The sequence below is a fragment of the Pungitius pungitius genome, chromosome 17 (genome assembly GCF_949316345.1).
Source record: "Pungitius pungitius chromosome 17, fPunPun2.1, whole genome shotgun sequence".
In the NCBI taxonomy this organism is placed as follows: Eukaryota; Metazoa; Chordata; class Actinopteri; order Perciformes; family Gasterosteidae; genus Pungitius; species Pungitius pungitius.
The window spans coordinates 12,366,402-12,387,894 of NC_084916.1; the positions used below are offsets into that span (position 1 = coordinate 12,366,402).

The 21,493-nt window shown below is 45.0% G+C and overlaps 1 protein-coding gene across 1 annotated transcript; it reads left to right on the forward strand.

Annotated features, from left to right (window-relative positions):
• The first annotated feature begins 5,054 nt into the window (after window positions 1-5,054).
• col1a2 (collagen, type I, alpha 2) lies at window positions 5,055-20,889 on the forward strand. Its single transcript, XM_062558449.1, has 50 exons — window positions 5,055-5,262; window positions 7,251-7,252; window positions 8,131-8,166; window positions 8,615-8,698; window positions 9,204-9,257; window positions 9,511-9,555; window positions 9,666-9,719; window positions 9,871-9,924; window positions 10,050-10,103; window positions 10,195-10,248; window positions 10,785-10,838; window positions 10,964-11,008; window positions 11,125-11,223; window positions 11,355-11,408; window positions 11,735-11,833; window positions 12,163-12,207; window positions 12,450-12,548; window positions 12,671-12,724; window positions 12,814-12,921; window positions 13,020-13,073; window positions 13,183-13,281; window positions 13,501-13,554; window positions 13,700-13,798; window positions 13,906-13,959; window positions 14,073-14,126; window positions 14,239-14,292; window positions 14,443-14,496; window positions 14,587-14,631; window positions 14,854-14,952; window positions 15,111-15,218; window positions 15,364-15,417; window positions 15,528-15,581; window positions 16,059-16,112; window positions 16,273-16,326; window positions 16,442-16,549; window positions 16,648-16,701; window positions 17,000-17,053; window positions 17,208-17,369; window positions 17,509-17,616; window positions 17,779-17,886; window positions 18,119-18,172; window positions 18,266-18,373; window positions 18,497-18,550; window positions 18,652-18,759; window positions 18,866-18,919; window positions 19,146-19,253; window positions 19,341-19,587; window positions 19,704-19,888; window positions 20,002-20,244; window positions 20,455-20,889. The coding sequence occupies exons 1-50, from the start codon at window positions 5,193-5,195 to the stop codon at window positions 20,599-20,601; spliced, it is 4,056 nt and encodes a 1,351-aa protein (XP_062414433.1). The 5' UTR covers window positions 5,055-5,192; the 3' UTR covers window positions 20,602-20,889.
• The last annotated feature ends 604 nt before the right edge of the window (window positions 20,890-21,493 follow it).

Here is a 21,493-nt window from a genome sequence, read left to right on the forward strand (position 1 = left end):
TATTTCTGTCACGTTTATTATGCGTTTGCTGACCAGACTGTGAGTCATGTGGACACACAGGCATATCTAACCATGCGTTAGTCCCAGCCAAGGGAGGTTCCCTACTTTCTTCTCTTTGGCCTTTTACTTCCTTGCAATTCTCACGTTCTTTCTCATCACTCGAGCTCTCTCATCGACCGAAACGCTTTTTAGGGGGGGACTCGTCTTTGCATTGATTTTATGCAGTAAATAAAATATGCAAGAAGCCCTTTTTCGCACGAGGGAAAAAAGCTGTTTCCTTATAGGTGATTAAGAGCTATTCCCCGTGACTCAACTTCTCCACCCTGCTCGCTTGTGTTTCCTGACACGTATTTATACTCTCCCTTCCCCGTACCCCTCACTCCCACCCATTCCCGAACGGACATCAGAGCAGCTCTTCAATGAGCCCGCCCCCCCCTTTAAGCAAGCACAAGTTCAAGAAATGTAGTGGTAAAAAAATAAGGGCGGAAGATGAAGAGTTGATGCTGAAAAGGCCTTACGGACACATACTGGGGTGCTCATGTCAAACTAGGGTGAAGTATAATTTGAAGCACTTAAAGCAAAACGAGAGCTCCTTAAAAAAGGTCTTTTACCAGCCCCCCCCCCCCCCCCCCCCCCCCGGTTGCTTCCCTCCTGGGTGCTAGAGAGTCAGGCGGCAGGGGGAATAGTGCCGGAGGGGCCTCAGCGTGCTGAAATGCGCTCGGGCCTGTCGGGCCAACAAGGGAGCTGGATTCTGGATTCTTTGACTCCGCCAGCCCCCTTTTTTTTTTTGATCGTCGTGCTTAAAGACTCGAGCAAGTGCCTGCAGCCCCCGGGTCGGTCCTCCTCGCACTCCACGCGGCGCCAAACGCACACGCCTGAATGTTTCTGTTGCCGCTGTCTTTTAACTGACTATCTGAAGGTGCACTGGGGGGGACGAGTATTAACCCAGACATTGTTCAAACTAGGGACAACGTTACCAAGCCTTTTAGTTGGATTCCTGACTTTTATAAAGACGCGCAGCGTGGCGAGCTGAACGATGCCCTCTGCACCGCATCAAAAAGATCCTCAGTTCCACACATTCATCAAAGTATCGTCAGCATAACATGGTCTCGTATAAACAGCACCTATAGATACCTGCTACTGGCTAATGTTAGCAGACTTTTATTAGATGTTTCTGTGTCTCACATTGATTTCAGTTGGATGAAGTCCTCTAACTGCCGCTGTTTAATCCTTACATATTAACACTACTTTTATTATTTTAGGGAAATTTACAACCGCTGACTTCTGTGCAGTTGGATTGTGGAATCCAAGACATTCCGTCACTTTTTGTTTGGGTCAAACAACCCGGCCGTAACGTGTATAAGTCATGAGCTTTGGGTCCTTTAGATCAAGATGAACAAATACAGACTGGCCATGTGGACAATGACGACTCCTTTGTGCTCTTTGGTGCCAGGATACAACAAATCAGCCTCATTTTTTGATTCCCGGTTGTACAAGCTAAAAATAGTTTAAAAAAAAAAGCTAATTTATCATTGAACTCCTTTTTTTTTTTAGACAGTCCAAGTCATAAAGTTTTATATTTTCCCAACGGTGTTACTGTGTGGAAAGTCAGTTTCAAGTTTTCAGGGAGGAGGAAGACAAAAACTGACTGGAATATAGGCTGTAATTTAGAAACCTCAACCGCCCCAGCATGTCTGCTGTGTGTGTGTGTGTGTGTGTGTGTGTGTGTGTGTGTGTGTGTGTGCGCGTGTGTGTGTGTGTGCAGTGCCCTGTTTAATTAGTGCCTCTGTCTGTGTGTGCGTGTCATAGAGGGCAGTGTGTCTGAACCCTTTTATCCATCACTCTGCTTCCTTTAACTGTTTTTTTTTAATCCTTTTCTCATCTCTGTGGTTTCTCTCTACTTCAGTCTGTGAGAGAGGATTATACGGATTGTGTGTGTGTGTGTGTGTGTGTGTGTGTGCGCGCTCCTCCTCTTTATTCACTAACTCTCTCTTTCTCGCTGCTACGTCTCTAGATTTCCTCTACTGACTGCCGCCGGTGTCTGAGTGTGTTTGAGCCTCATTTACCCACACGGGTCAATTTATTTTTTAAATATGGCTGCATATCTTGTTCAGAATCCCATTGTCCACTTCTACTACTGCTTAAAGACACGGTGACAAGACAAAATAGGCCATGTTCACTCCGAGCAATGGTTGAAATGAATCAACACATCAGTGGATGTTCTTCTCGCTCTAATGCAATGATGCAATGGTTCCACATTTCCATCCGAGCATACAGCAGATGAACATATCGCTCTTTTCCTCACCAGCTGACTGACAGTCATCCCGACATTGAGAGGATCCTCTCCACCCGTCCTCCATAGCACTCTCTCTCTCTCTCTCTCTCTCTCTCTCTCTTCCGCATCAGAATGGAAACATGAGACGCAGCGAGACGAGGGCCAGTGACTGAAGTACTCCGACCAGCCAATGGGAGCGTTGCACATCTGGTGGAATCTTTCTGCAGGCCCAGCTGGAAGCACTACGGGAGACAGCAGAGGAGAGGAGCAACATGTGAGATTCAAAATGGCTGAGGGATTAAAAGAAATAAAAGAACATACATTATACATGCACATTTTGATTTAGCTGACTTTGCTTGACTCTTTGCCAATGCAGGTTTCTAATTGTGTTATTAAAAGCATGGCTAAAGGAGCAAAAATTCACTTTGACGGCATTTAACGCTTTGTGACCAACGCTGAACCGAGAGACGATAGAAGTGACTCAGGGGGACCAGTTTTTTTCGGCGGGTCCCATTTTCAGATGTTTCCCAGGAGAAGACTGACGCGTATGAATGAAGACATCGATAAACGAACCCTTTGCAGAATGCATTACAATGTCGTGGAAAAGAGACATTGAATCTCTTGAAAATAGCAACTAAAAATTCTTCAGTGTGTAGAATGACTGGAAAATGAATTATCAAGTAAAAAACTGAGTGCTTCAAGGTTGAATTGTTTTTTTCTCATTTATTTGCATCTGGATAGTTTTCTTGATTGTGTGCAAAGAGCAAAAACAAAGCCCTGCTATGAAAAGATAAAACTGACTGTTTTGTGTGAAACGTGGATGAATCAAGGGGGGGGCGGGGGATGATGATGTGGAGCTTTGCAGCCATCTTTGATTTCCTACGCCGCCTGTCTGGACTCTCGGGCTACTTCGAGGCTTTTAGCTCCTCAGCAAACATGGGAATGTAACTGTTGCAGTGGGAGCGCTGCCATCTTTAAAACACATTTCATCTCGCTCGCCCCTCCCCTGCCTTTTTTTTTCTCTGTCTTTCTATCTTTCTGGATGGACTCAGGGAAGAGGTGAAGTCAAGTTGTCGGGAGTGTCCAGCAATTGCTTCTTTTTTTGTCACAGAGGGGGGAAGGAAAAAGTTCGGGCCTTTCTGTCGACAGGAGGCAAAAAAAAAAAGCTACTTGGGATAGTTCAGTAATGTTTGATATATCAGAACCAGGATATAATCTCTTCTTTTAGAGTGGCTTGTTACTGCCTTACCCCACCCACCATGTTGCAAAACACAATGTACATAATGATTGATAAAGTCATTTAGGAAACAGCAAACTTTTCATCATTATGATCCGCATTTAAAAAACTAAAATGTTTGTCCAGGCTCACAGAAGAGTTTAGAGTGAAGATCCTTTTATTTGCCATCCTGAATATGTTGCCTGATGGACAAGTTTACATATTTAGTTTCTCTTGGCGCCTCCATAAAATAATTATAGAACGTGTATGTCTTGGTGACTTAAGGTCCTTATTTGATAATGCAGTGCAGCTTTATAAAATGCAGAATACAATAAGGTAATTGGTCACTAGTTGAAATCAGTAAGTCATCACGTGCCTTTAGAACTTTTTCCTTTTGTGATTATTCCTCCTTGAAAATGTGGGCCCTCATCCTTAAAGCCAGAATATAGGGTGGCTGCACTGAGCCATGCAGTTGTTTTATTAGTGAATAGATTCTGGTTCATTGTTTAAATGAGAGAGTTTAAACACTGAGTGCATCGCTGCATTAACTCCCTGAAAAAGGCCGGTGGACGTGTGATATAGGGTGTGGGGGGTGGGAGGGGGCACGCTGAGCTTTGTTGGAGTGGAAGGAGAAAATGACATGTCTGGTCATGTGGGCAGGTGAGAGCTGAAACTGGATATCTCCTCTCCTTGTGTCTAAAGATCCAGCACACTATATTGAATGTGAATGAGTGCATTCCACTGCTCCGCTTTTACAGAGTGAAGTGTTACGGAAATATCTTGATGTAGAAACAAAAAACACGATTTTGCATAAACACAAAAGTCAATTGTTTAGGAAATAATGAATGCATGTGGTTTGCACTTGATTGGAATATTAAATATGACACAAATCCGTTTTGACTGGACATTGCTGGTAGCCATATATATATATAATAAAAATAATAATAGCAAGGTTTGCCTTTCGAAAGTCATAACAACAAAAAAGAATGAGGCTGAGATTAAGATGTTTTAAAGAGTATGAACGGCAAACTAGCATATTCCAATTCAGTTTAAAAAAAATCCAAATCACTTCAATAGACATTCCTACACTACGAGTATTTGTTCTTCATAAGATCCAAGTAGGAGAAGAATCGGGCGCTCTCGGTTCCAACTGAAGCCCACCGATGTTCACCAAAAACGGGCACATTTTACGCACAAGCCTAGACCGCGCGTAAGGTTGGACACCAGGCGCGCGTCTCTCCGTACGGACACTCCGGATCCCGTGCGACTCGTGGAAGAGGGGCGAAAAAAACTAGGCCTTCTTCCCCCCCTTTTAAAACCTCGACGCTGTCCACGTCCTCAAAAAGAATGGATCCAATTAAAACGTTGCACTCGTCATCATCGCCAAAGCCTTGCCAAACGGGTTCTGGTGGAGAGGAGGCTGGGAGATGCAGCACCACATGACTGAGTGAGCGCTGCAGAGGGATGGGAGTCAGATTGGGTTTCTCTTCTCCCATTGGCCGGTGGGCTGACTTTTGACACGCAGACCAGGGACCCTCCTGCCGTATAAATAGGCCTGATAGAACTTTATTATTCTAGCATCAAGGCAGCAGGTTTCCGCTGAGTTTGGAGTTACTCGTGTCACCACAACTGTATGCCTGCTTGACGGTGGTTTAAAAACAGGGGTTTAGCGGCACAAGGAGTCTGCATGTCTGCGTAGACATGCTCAGCTTTGTGGATACTCGGATTCTGTTGCTGCTTGCAGTAACTGCATGCATAGCATCATGTCAATGTAAGTTTGAATATCTGCTCTTTTTCTGTGATGGATATTTTTTTTTCCTCGGGTCCTACTGCTTGAGGATCTCGCGCTTTGACTTTTGTTTGGGACTTACATGAAGACAGCTCAAAGCCCTGCAGACTAAAGCTGACCGGACTTAGCTCGTGCAGAGGATTTTTCACCTTTTTTTCCCCCGAGGATACAATAACTTTATATTTTAGTTTAGTTTCTGAGAGGGAGTAGCGGGATTGGAAAAAAAAGTTTTCTCGCTTTGTGAGAAACCTCCAAAGTAATCGGTCTAGATACTTTTAAAATCTTTTAATGCATGTAGAATCGTAAAAAATGGGCTAAATGTGAATTATCTTTTAGATGTTGGTTGGGAAAACTTCGTGGGGCGTTGTACTTATTGTTCCATCCAGACGTCCAGCCAATGAAGCTTAATTATAGCCAACTGCTATGTCTCCCCCTGGTGGCCGTGAGTGCGAACTGCCGCCTGGAACCAATTACACGTTTTCCTCTTTAGAAAGGCACACCTGGGGGTTTAAAGTAGGATTTGGACTAAATGCTTACTCAATATAGTGTATCTAGATGGTGACAATCTTGTCCTTGAATTTATGTATTTATAGTTACACCTTGCAGCGGAATGTGACATTATTCAGGTCTCAAAGTGATTTAAAGAATATACCTCAAAATAGGCATTGAAGTCAAAGCTTCTTGGTAACTTTTTCACTAATATAGTACACAAAATTTGCAGATAACTCGGCTCAATCACCTTGAATTTCCAATTGCGCCGCCTGGTGGTCTTGATCGGATATGAGGCTATGGAGTTCATGGGGAGGTCCCAGCTGGGCCGAACCCAACCGTGACCAGCTGACGTCCACCTGCAACCCATTTTGGATGAGAGATCCACAAGTCAGCCATCTACCATAATACAATCATCAGAGTAGCAGACCTGCATTTACAAATTTGGATTGTTACTAGGCTGAAAATCACCAACACGAGAACTGAAAATGCTCCAAAGCAGCAGAAATCAGAACAGAACTGAGACCTGAATGAGAATATTTGATGTCCAACTTTCCCCAATACAACTGACGTAGTTCTTATCTTGTTTGCAGTAGCAGCCCGACTATTCTTGTCCCAAGGGCAAAAACTACCCGTCCAGGCCTGTTGGTAGCTGAATCCTTCTGGAGATTCAAATGCAGTGCAGACAGAGACAGATGGAGGAGGCAGGCAGAGATGGCCCTAAGCTACACTTGCAAATCACAGAACGATTTGTTCAACATTTTGAGATTCTGGTGATACGTGTTGTGTTGTTTTTGGCAGTCTTTGACACAATATCTAAGCCCTAAAAGACGGCCAAGGCCGACAAAACACGCAATTTCAGTGCAGAATTCTGTTTAACAATGATCGTTTGCTATTTTCTGTTACTAACACTATCTTTGAATATGGGATAACTAGATGTTAACATGCCTACTAGCGTCCGACATGAAGGCATCCAGCCTTGTTTCTGCCCAGTGTGGTTGCATCCTACTGTGTACATTTTAGTAGACGTTGTTCTCATCCAAAGGCTAACAGAACTGTTTTCATTCAAACCAAAGAACGAGGTTAGAGAAAGCTCGGGGATGAGATGAAATGACAAAATGCTTAACATGTTCTAACGGAGTATTCCCTCTTCTCTCCCACCCTCATTTTCTCCCTCGTCCTCCCCCTCATCTCTGCAACGCCACAGACTCGGTTAGTACACTTTTCTTAATGATAGCTTTACCTTGTCTCTGTGCTGTTTTAATCTTCCAAAAAACGCTGTGAAATATTCCAAGAAAAAAGCGAGGCCCCCCCTCGGTCGGTCTGCACCGTATGAGCCATCTCAACCACGGCAGAGAACTTCACTTAGGAATTTCTGCCCCCTGAACCAAGTTATTTCTTGAATTTTTCTCCCTTCCTGCCCATGAATAGGTGAGGGTCCTATTGGCTTGAGTTGGTGTCAGTGAAAGCTAAAACCACAGCCGTGAGGCGCCCATGGGGCCTGGTACAAAGGATCCTTTCTAAGGGGCAGAGGGAGGTTTGTCCCCCCCCCCTACCCCCGGCTTCTTTGATTGGGATTTGATTTTGATTTTTATCAAAGCTGATCTCAGACAAGCTAGCAAAGGTTGAGATCTTCAGCTTGGATAATATTAAACTGTAAAAATGATCTCACTGTCGTAAATCAGGCCCCTCTGACGTAAGACAAACGCAACCCGATGAGTGTTCGTTTGAATCACTCTGCTCACGATTGAGATTTCCTAAATCAACATGGTGTTTCCAGATGTTCCCTGTTTTTGAAGGTGCCGTGTGCGCTCTGTGTGCTTCTGGTTGCATCTCAGAACTTTATTTGGCCTATCAAATATGCGCCGCTATGGGGTCATTGTTAGTCTGGTTTGTGGTGCTCCTTTTAGCTGCTGTATCTGCATGAGTGTGTTTGATGTGCACATGATATAGTCTCACATCTTCTTTAGCATACGTACTAGATAACTCATCATCATCGAGATGAGAATGCTCACAGTAGTGCATACGTTAAACGGCCGGACCAGGCTGAATAAATACACCTCACATTGATTCATCTTCTTTTATCTATTTAGGGAAAAGTCAAGGTACACATGATGTTGTTGCCATGTGTGGAGTGTGGCATATCAGACACATGAAGTTTTTAACTCGCTTATCCTCACTGGAAGATCAAGTTGTTTTCTATAACACATTTTATTGATTTGTCATTCAGCAGAAGGCATAGTTTGGATTCGCTTTAGTTACATTTAGTAGGGTTTGGATTAGACACCTGCTTTGCTAGAGGGCCGTGCAGGATCTGACATGTTGCTAAAGCATCCGCTCTGTGCTCTGGTCTGACTGCAGGGTCCCCGAGGAGCCAAAGGACCTCGAGGTGACAGGGTAAGCTGAAGAAAAACTCTGCTTCCTTCGATCAATTGTTACTGAATATGTCATTTTTCTGCTGCTAATGTGATGCATTGTTTGTACATATTTGGGGTTGTATTTGTTGACATCAATCGACCCTCTCGCCTCATTAGGACACACCTCTTTGGTGACATCACCCATAGGCCCTAAAGTTTCAAGACAATATAAGTAATGTAAATGTATATGATGGGTCCTTTTTCAAATATTTACCTACTTTATTATATTATTATATCTTTTTTTCATTGTTACTGAATTGAATTATGCTGATTGCATCGTTTAAAAGCACATTTGCTATCACAGTGATCAATATTTATCTATTCATCTATCGATTCTGTTCATTCGTAAAATGTAATAATTTGAAGATTCACATGAAACCATCCGATCACCTCAGCAGTCCAATCACTGTATCATCTGTGTTTTTTAGGGTCCTCAAGGCCCAAATGGAAAAGATGGCATACCCGGATTCCCTGGCCCCGCTGGTCCCCCTGGTCCCCCTGGTCTCGGAGGAGTAAGTCCACGCTTTATGCTCGCTAATTAAGCAGCTTGACCACCCAGTGTAATTCTCAAAAAGTGGTGCAAACAGGTTTCAACAGTGGTTTGACCCTCGTGCTGCAGACTCCAGTAAAACCATTGAAATATACCTGTCCCATCTGTGTGTCTGAGCCACATTCAGCTCGTTCGGGGTTACAGGTCAAGTTTCCGTGCCGCGCTGGCAGCCATACCACTTAGCTTTCATATATACGCTGTCATCACCGTGACCCTTGACCTCTTGTCCTTTACCCGTTTGTTGCTTTGGCCCAACAGAGAAACACAACAACAAGATTTTCCTTTTGAGCGATCACTTAAATCTCTTTTGAGAATCAAACCCCTGAAATGTGTATAATGTCTGATTGTGGTTTCATGCCGATAACACAGACCTGCCGGCTGCAAACAGGGACCACTGCTATCTGCTAATCTCTAACAGTGACAATGGCATTGATTAATCTGTGGTGGGTTTTTCTTCTGTTTACCAGAACTTTGCTGCTCAGTATGAAGGTGGAAAAGCTCCCGACGTACCTGGACTACCGGTGAGGGACCCTCTCTTTCTACCTCTTACACACACACACACACACAAACACATGCACCTTTATCTGCTAACCAACCAGCCCTTATTTCAATAGATACAGACTTCGATGGACCTGAGTGGTCTGCTGCTTCTATGTGTGTCTTTAGACTCTGGCCCTTCACATACTTTTAGTCCATGCTGGGATACTTATCTCACAGCTTTCAATTGTTTATTGTTGATAAATGTTGTCTATAATTATCATTTCTCCTTTTTAGGGCCCACCTGGCCCTCCTGGCCCTGACGGACGTCCTGGAGAGCCAGTAAGTCAACACACGCACACACACACACTGCTGATTTAATTTTGATTGGCTGTTGCTATAATGTATAGATGACTCTATACTATTTCTAACCGCCTCTTGTCATTCAACAGGGAGCTCAGGGACAATCTGGACACCCCGGTGAGCCCGGAGAGTCTGGAACGACTGTAAGATTATCCTCCAAAATACTCTCCTTTATGTAAATGACCATGGGTTTGGAACTTCTTTGTTAGCCTCATCCATGTGATGCCAGAATAACAAAATTAAAAATAAAATCCTGTCTTTATGATAACAAATGTTCTTTTTCTCTTTCCCAAGGGCCAAATGGGTCCCACCGGCCCCCCTGGACCCCCTGGCAAATCTGGAGAGGATGTACGTAAACGCTTGTGTTTCCACGGGAACTTTTCAGTCAATTCTTTGATTCACAAGTTTTGTAAAAGACTTAGTTTCGGTGTTTTGGAACGGTTCTGAGTTGCTGCTGTTTCGCTGACTCGCAGGGCAACAACGGCAGACCCGGCAAGCCCGGAGACAGAGGTACCGCCGGCCCACAGGTAGGATATATTCTCCAATACAAGAATAAGGAGAGAAAAGGATTCATATGGAGTGTGTCGCAGTAACAATTTTCTCTATTTTGAACGTCAGGGCGCTCGTGGATTCCCTGGAACCCCTGGACTTCCAGGAATGAAGGGACACAGAGTGAGTGTTGCTTTAATTCCTCTATTCTACTTCTAAGTGCGGTTTAGCGTATCACCTGCAACACACTGGCTGGGAGGAGGGCAAGTAACCAACAAACTGCTCTAAAACTAAAATAAATGGTGGAAGAGCTGCCCCTGGCCTAAATAGCTTTGGAGCATGATGCCCCATGCTGACCCCCTGCTGGGAGTGGTTGTGGAACTCATCCCCCCCCTCCCTCCCCCCCCCCCCTGCCTTCTGAGGAGTAATGTAGACCTAATAGAAAGCTTAGTGGCTGACATGTTATATTTCTACCTTTGAAAACAGACAACATTCTCTTTAGATTTCTACTGTCGGTATATGTTCTCATGAAAGGTCACGGACCCCACAGCCCGATTCCTCTGACAACTTGATTCATCCAACGAGTCCCATCCCTTAATCACTAAGGTGTCACAGTTTAGTTTTGACTGACAGGAGTGGTAACGGTAGCACTCTCTATCCTTTTGTATAAACAGCAGGTTCTATGTCTGTTTCCCTCATCGCTCTTTTCTGCGTTACAGGGTTACACTGGTTTGGATGGACGCAAGGGAGAGAATGGTGTTGCCGGCGCTAAGGTAAGGAGGGCACCCGCTGATTACTTTATTTCATGTAGGAATCTGTTTGATCTTGTATGTATATTAATGTCGGCCTACTGATGAAAAATTCAGACACATAATCGCTTCTTCTGTCTCAACTATAGGGAGAGACCGGTGCCCACGGAGCTTCTGGAAGTCCTGGACTGGCTGTAAGTTCATCATTTATCCACCAAACCTTAGTGCCCTTAGCGAACACCCGCCCTAATAACAATTCAGCCGCCTTTTGTCGTGACTTCTATTTTGATGCGTATTATACTCTCTTTAGGGAGCTCGTGGTATGACTGGCGAGAGAGGCCGACCCGGCCCTGCTGGACCTGCTGGTTCTCGTGGTGCCGATGGCAACGTTGGACCCTCTGGCCCCGCTGTGAGTACTGACCCCTCAAACCCGGGATAGATGAATGCGTTTTGTTGCTCTCACATAAGACCGCCCTAGTGTGAGCTTTGACCTCTATGTCACATGAGGCTGAATGTCATATCTGCTGCTCTTCCACTCAGGGTCCTCTTGGATCTGCTGGTCCCCCAGGATTCCCCGGTGGCCCCGGACCCAAGGTGAGTGTGATGTCCCCACATTGCAGTGGAGTTTACTGTCCCTTGCCAACACATCCTCCCAGAGATGTTCTGGTGTAGGGCCGTACATTGAGGACGCACTCATTAGCATACACTATAAGCATCTGTCAGAAAATTGAACTCCCTCCGACCATCTGTCAAAGTTCACATCCCAATAGCTTTTGTGTAGTATCCCCATGGGAATAGTTTAGACATCTAGCAGCCTCAGTCACTCAAGACCATTGGCTTTTCGTAAATCAAACACATCCTTAACAAACTGCCCTTATAACCCTTATTATGATCGATGATTGATGTATTTTGCCTATCAGGGAGAGACCGGAGGTGCTGGAGCTTCTGGCCCAAGTGGACCTCAGGGAGCAAGAGGAGAGCCTGGTGTCAATGGTGCTGTTGGCCCCGTTGGTCCCATTGTACGTATCCAAATATGTTACTAAGCACACACCTTCTTGTAAAACGTAATAGCAAAAACATCTGTTTTATTTTGTATTCCTTTGGTTTTTTTGGATTGTCGCCTTCTTCTATACTGCAATGGTTATTTATTAATCCCTATTAAATAAATATATGATGGCTGTGATTTACGTCAATATGTCACATGCCGCATGTCCACAACGTAAGCAGTTGTTACCTTGTGTGATATTTTGACATTCTCCATATTAATGCTATATTTTGCACAAAAAGTGAGTGATATGTACAAATTGTTGTTTTTTAATCTGAATTATTTCTTGTTCTTTTCTTGCAGGGTAACCCTGGTACTAATGGCCTGAATGGAGCTAAGGGACCTGCAGTAAGTACTCAAGTTATAATATCAGGGCCTTTGAAGGTCAAATGTCAGTTAGGGTGATACAGAGGTTACAGCATATATACTATTTAATGTTGCTGATTACAGGATGTGTTTTTTATTGTACTACAACTACAACTAAACATAATATAGTCTATTTTATTAAAAAGTAGATATTGATCAAACGTAGGCAATGATTTCAGATGGGCTCTAGTGATGCTCACCTGTCCGTCATGGCTGTTATTTAGGGTGCTCCTGGTGTTTCTGGAGCTCCTGGCTTCCCCGGACCAAGAGGAGGACCTGGACCCCAGGGCCCTCAGGGTTCTGCTGGACAGAGAGGACTTAGTGTGAGTACACAACCAACACACAAGCAACCACAAAGACACATGTTGGTATTCCTTGTGAGAGTATGCAGATATGCACATTGTTGTGTAAATAGTCAATGTGTGTGTCTGTTTATCTGTTTTAGGGAGATCCTGGTGCACAGGGCATTAAGGGAGATGGCGGACCCAAAGGAGAGCCTGTACGTTTATGCCCTGATCTTTTGGTTTCGACTAATTCTCTGACCTCTGAAAACGGACTGTCCTTTGACTTCTCGTTTGCCTTCCTCAGGGTAACTCTGGACCTCAGGGAGCCCCCGGACCTCAGGGTGAGGAGGGCAAGAGAGGACCCAATGGCGAGCTTGGTGCCACTGGACCCGCTGGAAACAGTGGAGCTAGAGTGAGTGCCAGACCGCCGTCTCTGATGGGACCCGTACGATTCTGTGTTTGGAGCCACGTTCCTCAGGCCACATGCTGATGGCTGTGTCTCTCTTTCAGGGCTCCCCTGGCAGCCGTGGTATGCCTGGTAGTGACGGAAGAACCGGCCCAGTTGTAAGTCTGCAATGAACAAATCTCCTTCCTCCCATCTATATTATGTTTTCGTTTTTGCTTCAGAGTTTTTCCCGCCTCCTCATTCCTCTTGGACGTCTCTTTCTCTTAGGGCATGCCTGGTGCCCGTGGTTCCACTGGTAATGCTGGACCTCGCGGACCCCCTGGAGATGCTGGCCGTGCCGGTGAGCCCGGCGCAGCCGGTCACAGGGTGAGTACTTTTTTGATCTGGTCTCTATGTTAGAGTCTAGGTAGAAGAGCGAAAAGGCCCTTGGATCTGCAGTGCTATAATGATTTCGATGAAAGGCTATTGTGTTAAATGAATTAGCCTTGTGTGCATAATTGAACCCAATATTTTGTGGAAAGGTAGTTGGCTCAAGGGAAGAAATTAAGTTTGATTGATTCATTTATGTATGTTTATCATGCACAGGGTCACCCTGGAAGCCCTGGAAGCTCCGGACCCCCAGGAAAGGAAGGACCTGCTGTGAGTAAATTATTTTATTACATTGAAACTTGTGGATCTATAATTCACACAATCCACAAATGTTATTTCAAGATGCAATCTCATTCTGTACTATTTATCTTATTCATTATTTACGTTCTGCTCCACTTTCTGTTTCCCCTTCCAGGGACCCGCTGGACAAGATGGCCGCTCTGGACCTCCCGGCCCAACCGGGCCTAGAGGCCAGCCCGGAAACATCGGTTTCCCAGGACCCAAGGGACCTAGTGTAAGTAGAAACACAGGCAATACTGAACCACGATTGAGCTTCGTCTCCTTTTTGTTTTTCGGAAGTTTAGCTCAACCTTCGCTTGACTTGCCTTTTACCTTCGTCAGGGTGAGGTTGGCAAGCCTGGAGAAAGGGGATCCGTAGGAACCACTGGACTGAGAGTAAGTCAAACAACACCCTGCAAGGGTGTGATAAGTAACTCACTCATAAAACCTTTTATTGTGGTTTGTCAGCTTCATTGTAAGTTGTTATAATGTGTCATCATATTACGTAGGGAGCACCCGGAGCTGATGGGAACAATGGAGCCACTGGACCCAATGGACCTGCTGTAAGTATCCTTATATAAAAAACTCTATGTATAAACACAAATATTTATATATCGCCCTTTCAGGCAATTACATGCGCCAACCCTGCCCTCTTCTGTTTCTCTTTTTCTACAGGGCGGTGTTGGTGAGAGGGGAGAGACTGGACCTTCTGGAGCTCCTGGATTCCAGGTTCGGGTCCATCATGTTTTCTATTTCCTGCTTCCTCCATTTTACACGGCTAAGTGATATGAAATAAAAAACAAATAAACAGTAAAAGAAAACAGTAAAAGTGGCAATATTGGGTCCATTGGTCCTGATGTTGCGGATTGTTGTTTTCAGGGTCTTCCCGGACCCGCTGGAGGTGCTGGAGAGACTGGCAAGCCCGGAGAAAGAGTAAGTAACTTCCAACACCGTGGTACAGTCGAACCATATAGTGCCGAACAAGCAGTACATCACTAACCTTCCGTTGTTGTTTCCATAAAGGGAATCCATGGAGACCACGGAGTTGCTGGACCTGCTGGCGCCAAGGTCAGTTCCACTTGTTCAGGCCTTTGTTTTGGTTTTCCACAGATTATTCAGGATGAGTTACCTTTTAAACTCAGAGGCGTTCAACCAAGACCAGTTAATATCTAGAGGCCTCTCAGAGTTTCCAATGATAGTAAAATGCCCAAACCGTAAACAGAATACCTCTATCAATGTTGCATCAGTAGCCAGAGACAATACACTGACTCCCTCCATGTTTCCCTGCAGGGAGAGCGTGGTAGCTCAGGTGCTGCCGGAGCTAATGGACCTCAGGGACCAATGGGACCCCGTGGACCCGCTGGAGCCCCTGGAACCGATGGTGGCAAGGTAAAATGAGAATAATGGTATTTTATCTGCTCCTCTGCCTAAAATGGTCCTGTTGAATAAGATTATCTTGGTGCCAAAGCTTCTATATGGATATGTATTCATCAAATCAAGTGTATTTTATGCAAAAAGGAACCATAGTTTGTCATGCCTGTTTTCAGGGAGAGCCTGGTGCTGCTGGAGCTGCTGGTGCACCTGGACACCAAGGATCTAATGGCATGCCCGGAGAGCGTGGAACCGCCGGTGGCCCTGGAACCAAGGGAGAGAAGGTAAAATAGCCACAACAGTTCTGTAAAAATGCTTTTTATTGATCACCTGTTTTCAAGTATTACAGTTTGTGTTTTGTTATATCTGGTCTCCGTCAGCTAATCTTAAATAATAAACATGTATTCCCTCCTTTTCCTTCCCCTCTAGGGAGAGGTTGGACACAGAGGACTTGATGGCAATGCTGGCAGAGATGGTGGCCGTGTAAGTGAAACTGAAATCATTTTTGAGGCACTTGATATGTATGAGTATAAGTGTTTTGCAGTGTAACAACCAGAGCCATGTTCTTAGTGTCTTCTCACTTCTCATTCTAGGGAATGGCTGGACCCGCTGGACCTCCTGGCCCAACTGGTGCCAATGGTGACAAGGTAAAGTTGGTGATGTTTGGATATTAATAATCTCAAAACAAACAATGACATAAACCATTAGAACGAGAGCATTGAGGATGAAAACTGTAACGAGCCAAAAAACTCCTCCAACATTATTCAAAATGGCCGGTGGACTCTCATATCGATAAACTACAGAAGAAAAAACTTCGAGACCTGTTTCATGGTCCATGTCGTTGAACATCACACTCCTCTGTAGGAGACCTCAACACTGCCCCCTTATGGCTAATTGATAATATCACAGAAAGGGCATCAGCAATAATGTAAAAAAGGCAGGCATTTTGGAAAACAAAGACACAACATTTTTGTGAGAAGAAAATGAGAAGAAATTAAGAATGATCTTTTTATTTACTTCATACTGTGTTTTCAGATTAATTAGCTTTCCATCCTTGGATGGATGCAGCTACGCTAGTCACATGACACACACATATTGACACACTCACTGTTCTCTCCCTCCAGGGTGAGAGTGGTGCCTTCGGACCTCCCGGCCAAGCTGGAGCTCGTGGATCCTCTGTAAGTAGCTGTGGCCTCCTTCCTTCATCGAAACCCATTTCACCATATTCACCTTAAATTAACTGGTAATATAAATACCAGTCAATGACCTGAGCAAAACGTAAAGCTTGTATGTGCAGCATTCATTGTCCTTCTGACCCACACTGCTTGTTCTCCACAGGGAGAGCGTGGAGAGGTTGGACCTGCTGGAGCTCCCGGCTTTGCTGGACCCCCTGTAAGTCAGCGGCCGATCATCTTGCAACACAAAATACTATTGACGATGCTAAAAATATATACACCCACAAAATTGCCTAGATATTGACCCATCCCATTACCCTTCCTGTCTTCAGGGTGCTGACGGTCAGACTGGAGCAAGAGGAGAGCGTGGACCTGCTGGAATAAAGGGAGAAGTTGGCCCATCTGGACCTTCTGGACCCGCCGGACAGTCTGGACCTCCTGTTAGTACCAAGGCTTTCAGACGTGGACATACAAGCATGTAAATTGACAATTTCATAAATCAGATTTATGAGTAATATGAATGTTTCTGTTTATTTAGGGTGCTTCCGGCCCTGCTGGACCTCCTGGTGCGCGTGGAGACAACGGGCCTCCCGTGAGTAGTGAATCCAAATTTATTTTGAGTACATTTATTGCATTTATTTAATATCCTTTAAAAACCTGACGGTGCGACAGTCAACCAATAGCTTCAGCTCAATTTTTTCTTGACTTTTTATCATACAGCTGAAGTAGTTTGTCTTCCTTTCTGTTCTGTTTTTAATTTATTCACCAAAAAACCTCCCTGTCGTACCTCTGTGATATCTACTCACCAACACAGAGAAACACAAAAAGATACCCCACATAGTCTTGATGACCACCGTGTGACCTTTGATGGTGTATTTTTCTGATGTCAGGGTCTGACTGGTTTCCCTGGTGCTGCTGGCAGAGTTGGTGCTTCTGGTCCCGCTGTGAGTATTACTCTAACATAAAACACATACACACACACACATGCAAGCCCATATTGAATAGATTGGATTGCTTAAGTAACATTTTCAAATCATCTTCTCATCTTGCGGGGTTTTCATATCAGGGAATCACATTCTGCTCATCTTCTCCTCACAGGGTATTGTTGGACCCCCTGGCTCCGCCGGTCCATCTGGAAAGGATGGTCCTCGCGGTCTCCGCGGTGACCCTGGTCCTAGTGGTCCTGCAGGAGAGCAGGGTAGGGTGGGACCTCTTGGTCTTTCTGGAGAGAAAGGACCCACTGGAGAGCCTGGTCAACGGGTAAGATGGTTCAGAAATGTTGAAAACAATAACAGCTGTTGGACAAATAGATATTACTGAGTTTACATCTGTATTATGACCATTTACATCCAAGGACATTGATCGCCGATATATCCATATGTGGTTTGTGTGTGTTTAGGGTGGTGCTGGTGCACCTGGAAGCGGTGGTCTGAGTGGACCTCCAGGATACATTGGTCTGCCTGGTTCTAGAGGAGCTCACGGTGTACCCGGTGGAGTTGGTGGACAGGTACATTTGTATTTTGTTTTCGGGCACCATGGCCATTTTGCAAAATAGTTTGAATTATTAACTGCTCCTTTGGTCAAACATGCATTCCAAACATACTGTATCACATCCAGTATGAACCCTGTGACTGCATTTGACCACTGTTATCTCTTTATCCTATCAAAGGGTGCTCCTGGCAGTACTGGACCTGCTGGGCCCACTGGAGCTCGTGGTGCCCCTGGTAACATTGGCATGCCTGGTATGACCGGACCTCAGGGAGAGGCTGGACGTGAGGTAAGAGTTGATCTGGGCATAACAAGTACTGTAATTACCTGTCAGTGGTAACCAATTTTGTATTATTATTATTATTATATGTAATTTTATTACATATACTTGTTGAAAATGTCCCAACGATTTCTTGGTTGAGACTTGATTACTTAGATTGAACCAAAACATGGACTCACAAGAACCTGACACAGTAATTCGATAACAAGATGGAAACTGTAATATTCTTTGCCATCTACAGGGTAACCCTGGTAACGATGGACCCCCTGGTCGTCCCGGTTCGGCTGGAGTGAAGGTAATGAAGGCCTGTTGATACACATTGGAACATTGACGTTTTTACACACACATAATCTGTGTTCTGACCCACTAAAACTTTCACCACTTTAAGGGAGACCGTGGTGAGCCCGGACCTGCTGGTGCAATGGGAGTCTCTGGCCCCCCCGGACCTTCTGGACCCTCTGGAGCTGCTGGTAGACCTGGAAACCGTGGAGAATCTGTACGTATAAACAGCAACGCTTTTAAGATGAATTCACTTTTAAACCAAATCCAAACGGCAACATTTTTCAGGTTACACAGGTTTCAGGTTCCTCCTTTCATTCTTTTCTCTTCTTGTCTCTAGGGCCCAGGAGGTCCCTCTGGACCTGTTGGAGCAGCTGGAGCTAGAGGTGCTCCTGTAAGTACCATTTCTTTTGTCAAAAAGTATAAAGAATAGTTAATTGACAAAAACTACCCCGATTAATTGCATATTTGCGTGTGCGTATGTGTGTGTTACAGGGACCTGCTGGAGCCCGTGGTGAGAAGGGAGGTGCTGGAGAGAGGGGAGAAAGAGGCATGAAGGGTCTGCGTGGACATCCTGGTCTCCAGGGACCACCTGGACTCTCTGTGAGTGACCCGTACCGTCCCGATACAAACAAAATATGTGCTGATATTTACCTAATCTACAATGAATACTATGATGTCACTCTGAGATGCTCTCGTCTCCCCTTAGGGAGTCTCCGGTGATGCTGGATCTGCTGGACCAAATGGACCTTCTGGACCTAGAGTGAGTGGAATCCTAATAACCTAAAGTACACCGGAGCTTTTCTTGTTCCTCCGATATCTCAAACCAAAGGTTAACATGTGAACTAGTAATTGCCAGAGCTAGTTACGGTTAGCTTGGCCTCATGGCAGAAACAAAGTAGGAAGTTGATCAACCACAGTCCTATGTAATCCAGGGTTTCCAGAAAAGGCAAATGTTTGACGTTGTCATGTGATGACCTCCTCTGTAGGGACCTGCTGGACCCAACGGACCCCCTGGTAAGGATGGCAGAGCCGGTGGCCATGGAACCATTGGCTCTCCTGGTGCTCGTGGACAGCCTGGATACTCTGGACCTGCTGTAAGCACATCTAGAGTCTTGCCAACCTGACAATTTCCAACCCGCTACTATGATCCATATATCAATCCTCTCTTTTATCCATATCAGGGTCCTCCTGGATCTCCCGGTCTGCCCGGACCTCCCGGTCCCTCCGGTGATTCCTATGATGTCTCTGGATACGAGTCAGAGTACAGAGCTGATCAGCCATCTCTGAGAGCCAAGGACTTTGAGGTTGATGCCACCCTCAAGTCCCTCAACACTCAGATCGAGAACCTGCTCACCCCTGAGGGATCCAAGAAGAACCCTGCCCGCACCTGCCGTGACATCAAGCTCAGCCACCCCGAATGGAGCAACGGTGAATTGACATTAATCCATCAGCACTGTGGAGCAGACACCTTTCACATTTAGTGGGGTTAAGATCCCTTTTGCTGTCCGTGTGAAGCAGAGTAAAACTTTTTTCTTGCCCTGTAGGATTCTACTGGATTGACCCCAACCAGGGATGCATCAACGACGCCATCAAGGTCTTCTGCGACTTCACCACCCGCGAGACCTGCGTCCACGCACACCCCGAGAGCATCGCCCGCAAGAACTGGTACAGAAGCACCGAGGGCAAGAAGCACGTCTGGTTCGGAGAGACCATCAATGGTGGCACTGAGGTGAGGGGATCCGGAGAGGAAAGATTTTTTTATTTTATTTGAAATAGAAAGGGTTTAAACACCACACAAGCACAGAAGGCCAGCATTTAACAGTATTTTCTTTTTTTCTTCAGTTTACCTACAACGATGAGACCCTCAGCCCCCAGAGCATGGCCACCCAGCTTGCCTTCATGCGCCTGCTGTCCAACAAAGCTAGCCAGAACATCACCTACCACTGCAAGAACAGCAATGCCTACATGAGTGACGAGACCGGCAACCTGAAGAAGGCTGTGGTGATCCAGGGCTCCAACGATGTAGAGCTGAGAGCCGAGGGCAACAGCCGCTTCACTTTCTCCGTGCTCGAGGACGGCTGCACTGTGAGTTTCTCTTTGGTCTTCAGTGTTACCGTCGTCGCTTTGGTTTTCTTCTTCCTCATGAAAAAAAAAAAAACATGCCTCTTTTTGCAAACTGCCTCATTAATGCAGCTTTTGGTCTCACGAGAAAAAGAGATGGATTTTGTTTGATTTGTATTATTTTGACACTGCTCTAACATTCCTGTCTTCCCTTTTCTTCCTTTATACCTGCAGAGACACACTGGTGAGTGGAGCAAGACAGTGATTGAGTACAGAACAAATAAACCATCTCGCCTGCCCATCCTCGACATTGCACCTTTGGACATTGGTGGAGCTGATCAGGAGTTTGGTTTGGACATTGGCCCAGTCTGTTTCCAATAAATAGACTCATGATAAATTAAATACCAAAAAGAGAGAAAGAACGAAAAAACAAAATCTCTGCCCTTCTTTCTGTGTTGTTTTTTTTATACTGAATGCTGATTTCCCTCTGCGCATCCACTTGCTTAAGATGGGCAACCATCTGAGAGGACTGAATGGACTGAACGGAGCGTTTTGTGCAATGCAAATTAATACAGCAACCCAAAGGGACGCGGGAAAACAGCTTGTTGTGGGACATCATGTCATCCTTTTGTAAAAAATAAAAGAAGTGTAATAAAAACGCTGAAAGTACGCATCACTTTGTGGTCTTTGTATATCTTCCAAAGAGGAGGTTTAAAACCACAATTTCCATGAAAAAAAGGTTTAAGCTACCTCATGCCTGTACCTAAAGAAAATACTTTTGACAAAACTTGGGTCCACAACCGAGATGTTACGACTTCAGTTGACTTCTAATGCTTCAAGCTGTATCGGAAGGTGCTCAGTTACTTGAAGCAGAGATCTATGGTGCTAATATGCAGCTGTGGAGCAAACCACTTTTACTGTATTACTTTGTATTGACATTTGAGGGGTCTCAAATTCGTCCCCTGATGCTCCCCCACTTTAAGCAGGTGGAATGTTTCTAAATCTGATGTCTGGTTTTTGTTTCATTTTGTTTGGCTCTTTTTTTGTTTTGTCTAGAAGGTTGTTTTTTTTGTTTTGGTTTTTTGTTCAGGCTTTTTACTCAAAACCCCACATCAAATGTTCATACTGACAGCACATATTTCATCCAATTCTGAATGGTTTTTAGGCGGCCTCTCTCTCTCAAAAAATGAAACCACAAAGTCTATTGTACCTATTTTGTATATGTGAGATGTTTAAATAAATTGTGAAAAGTTCTGAAATAAAGCATGTCCAA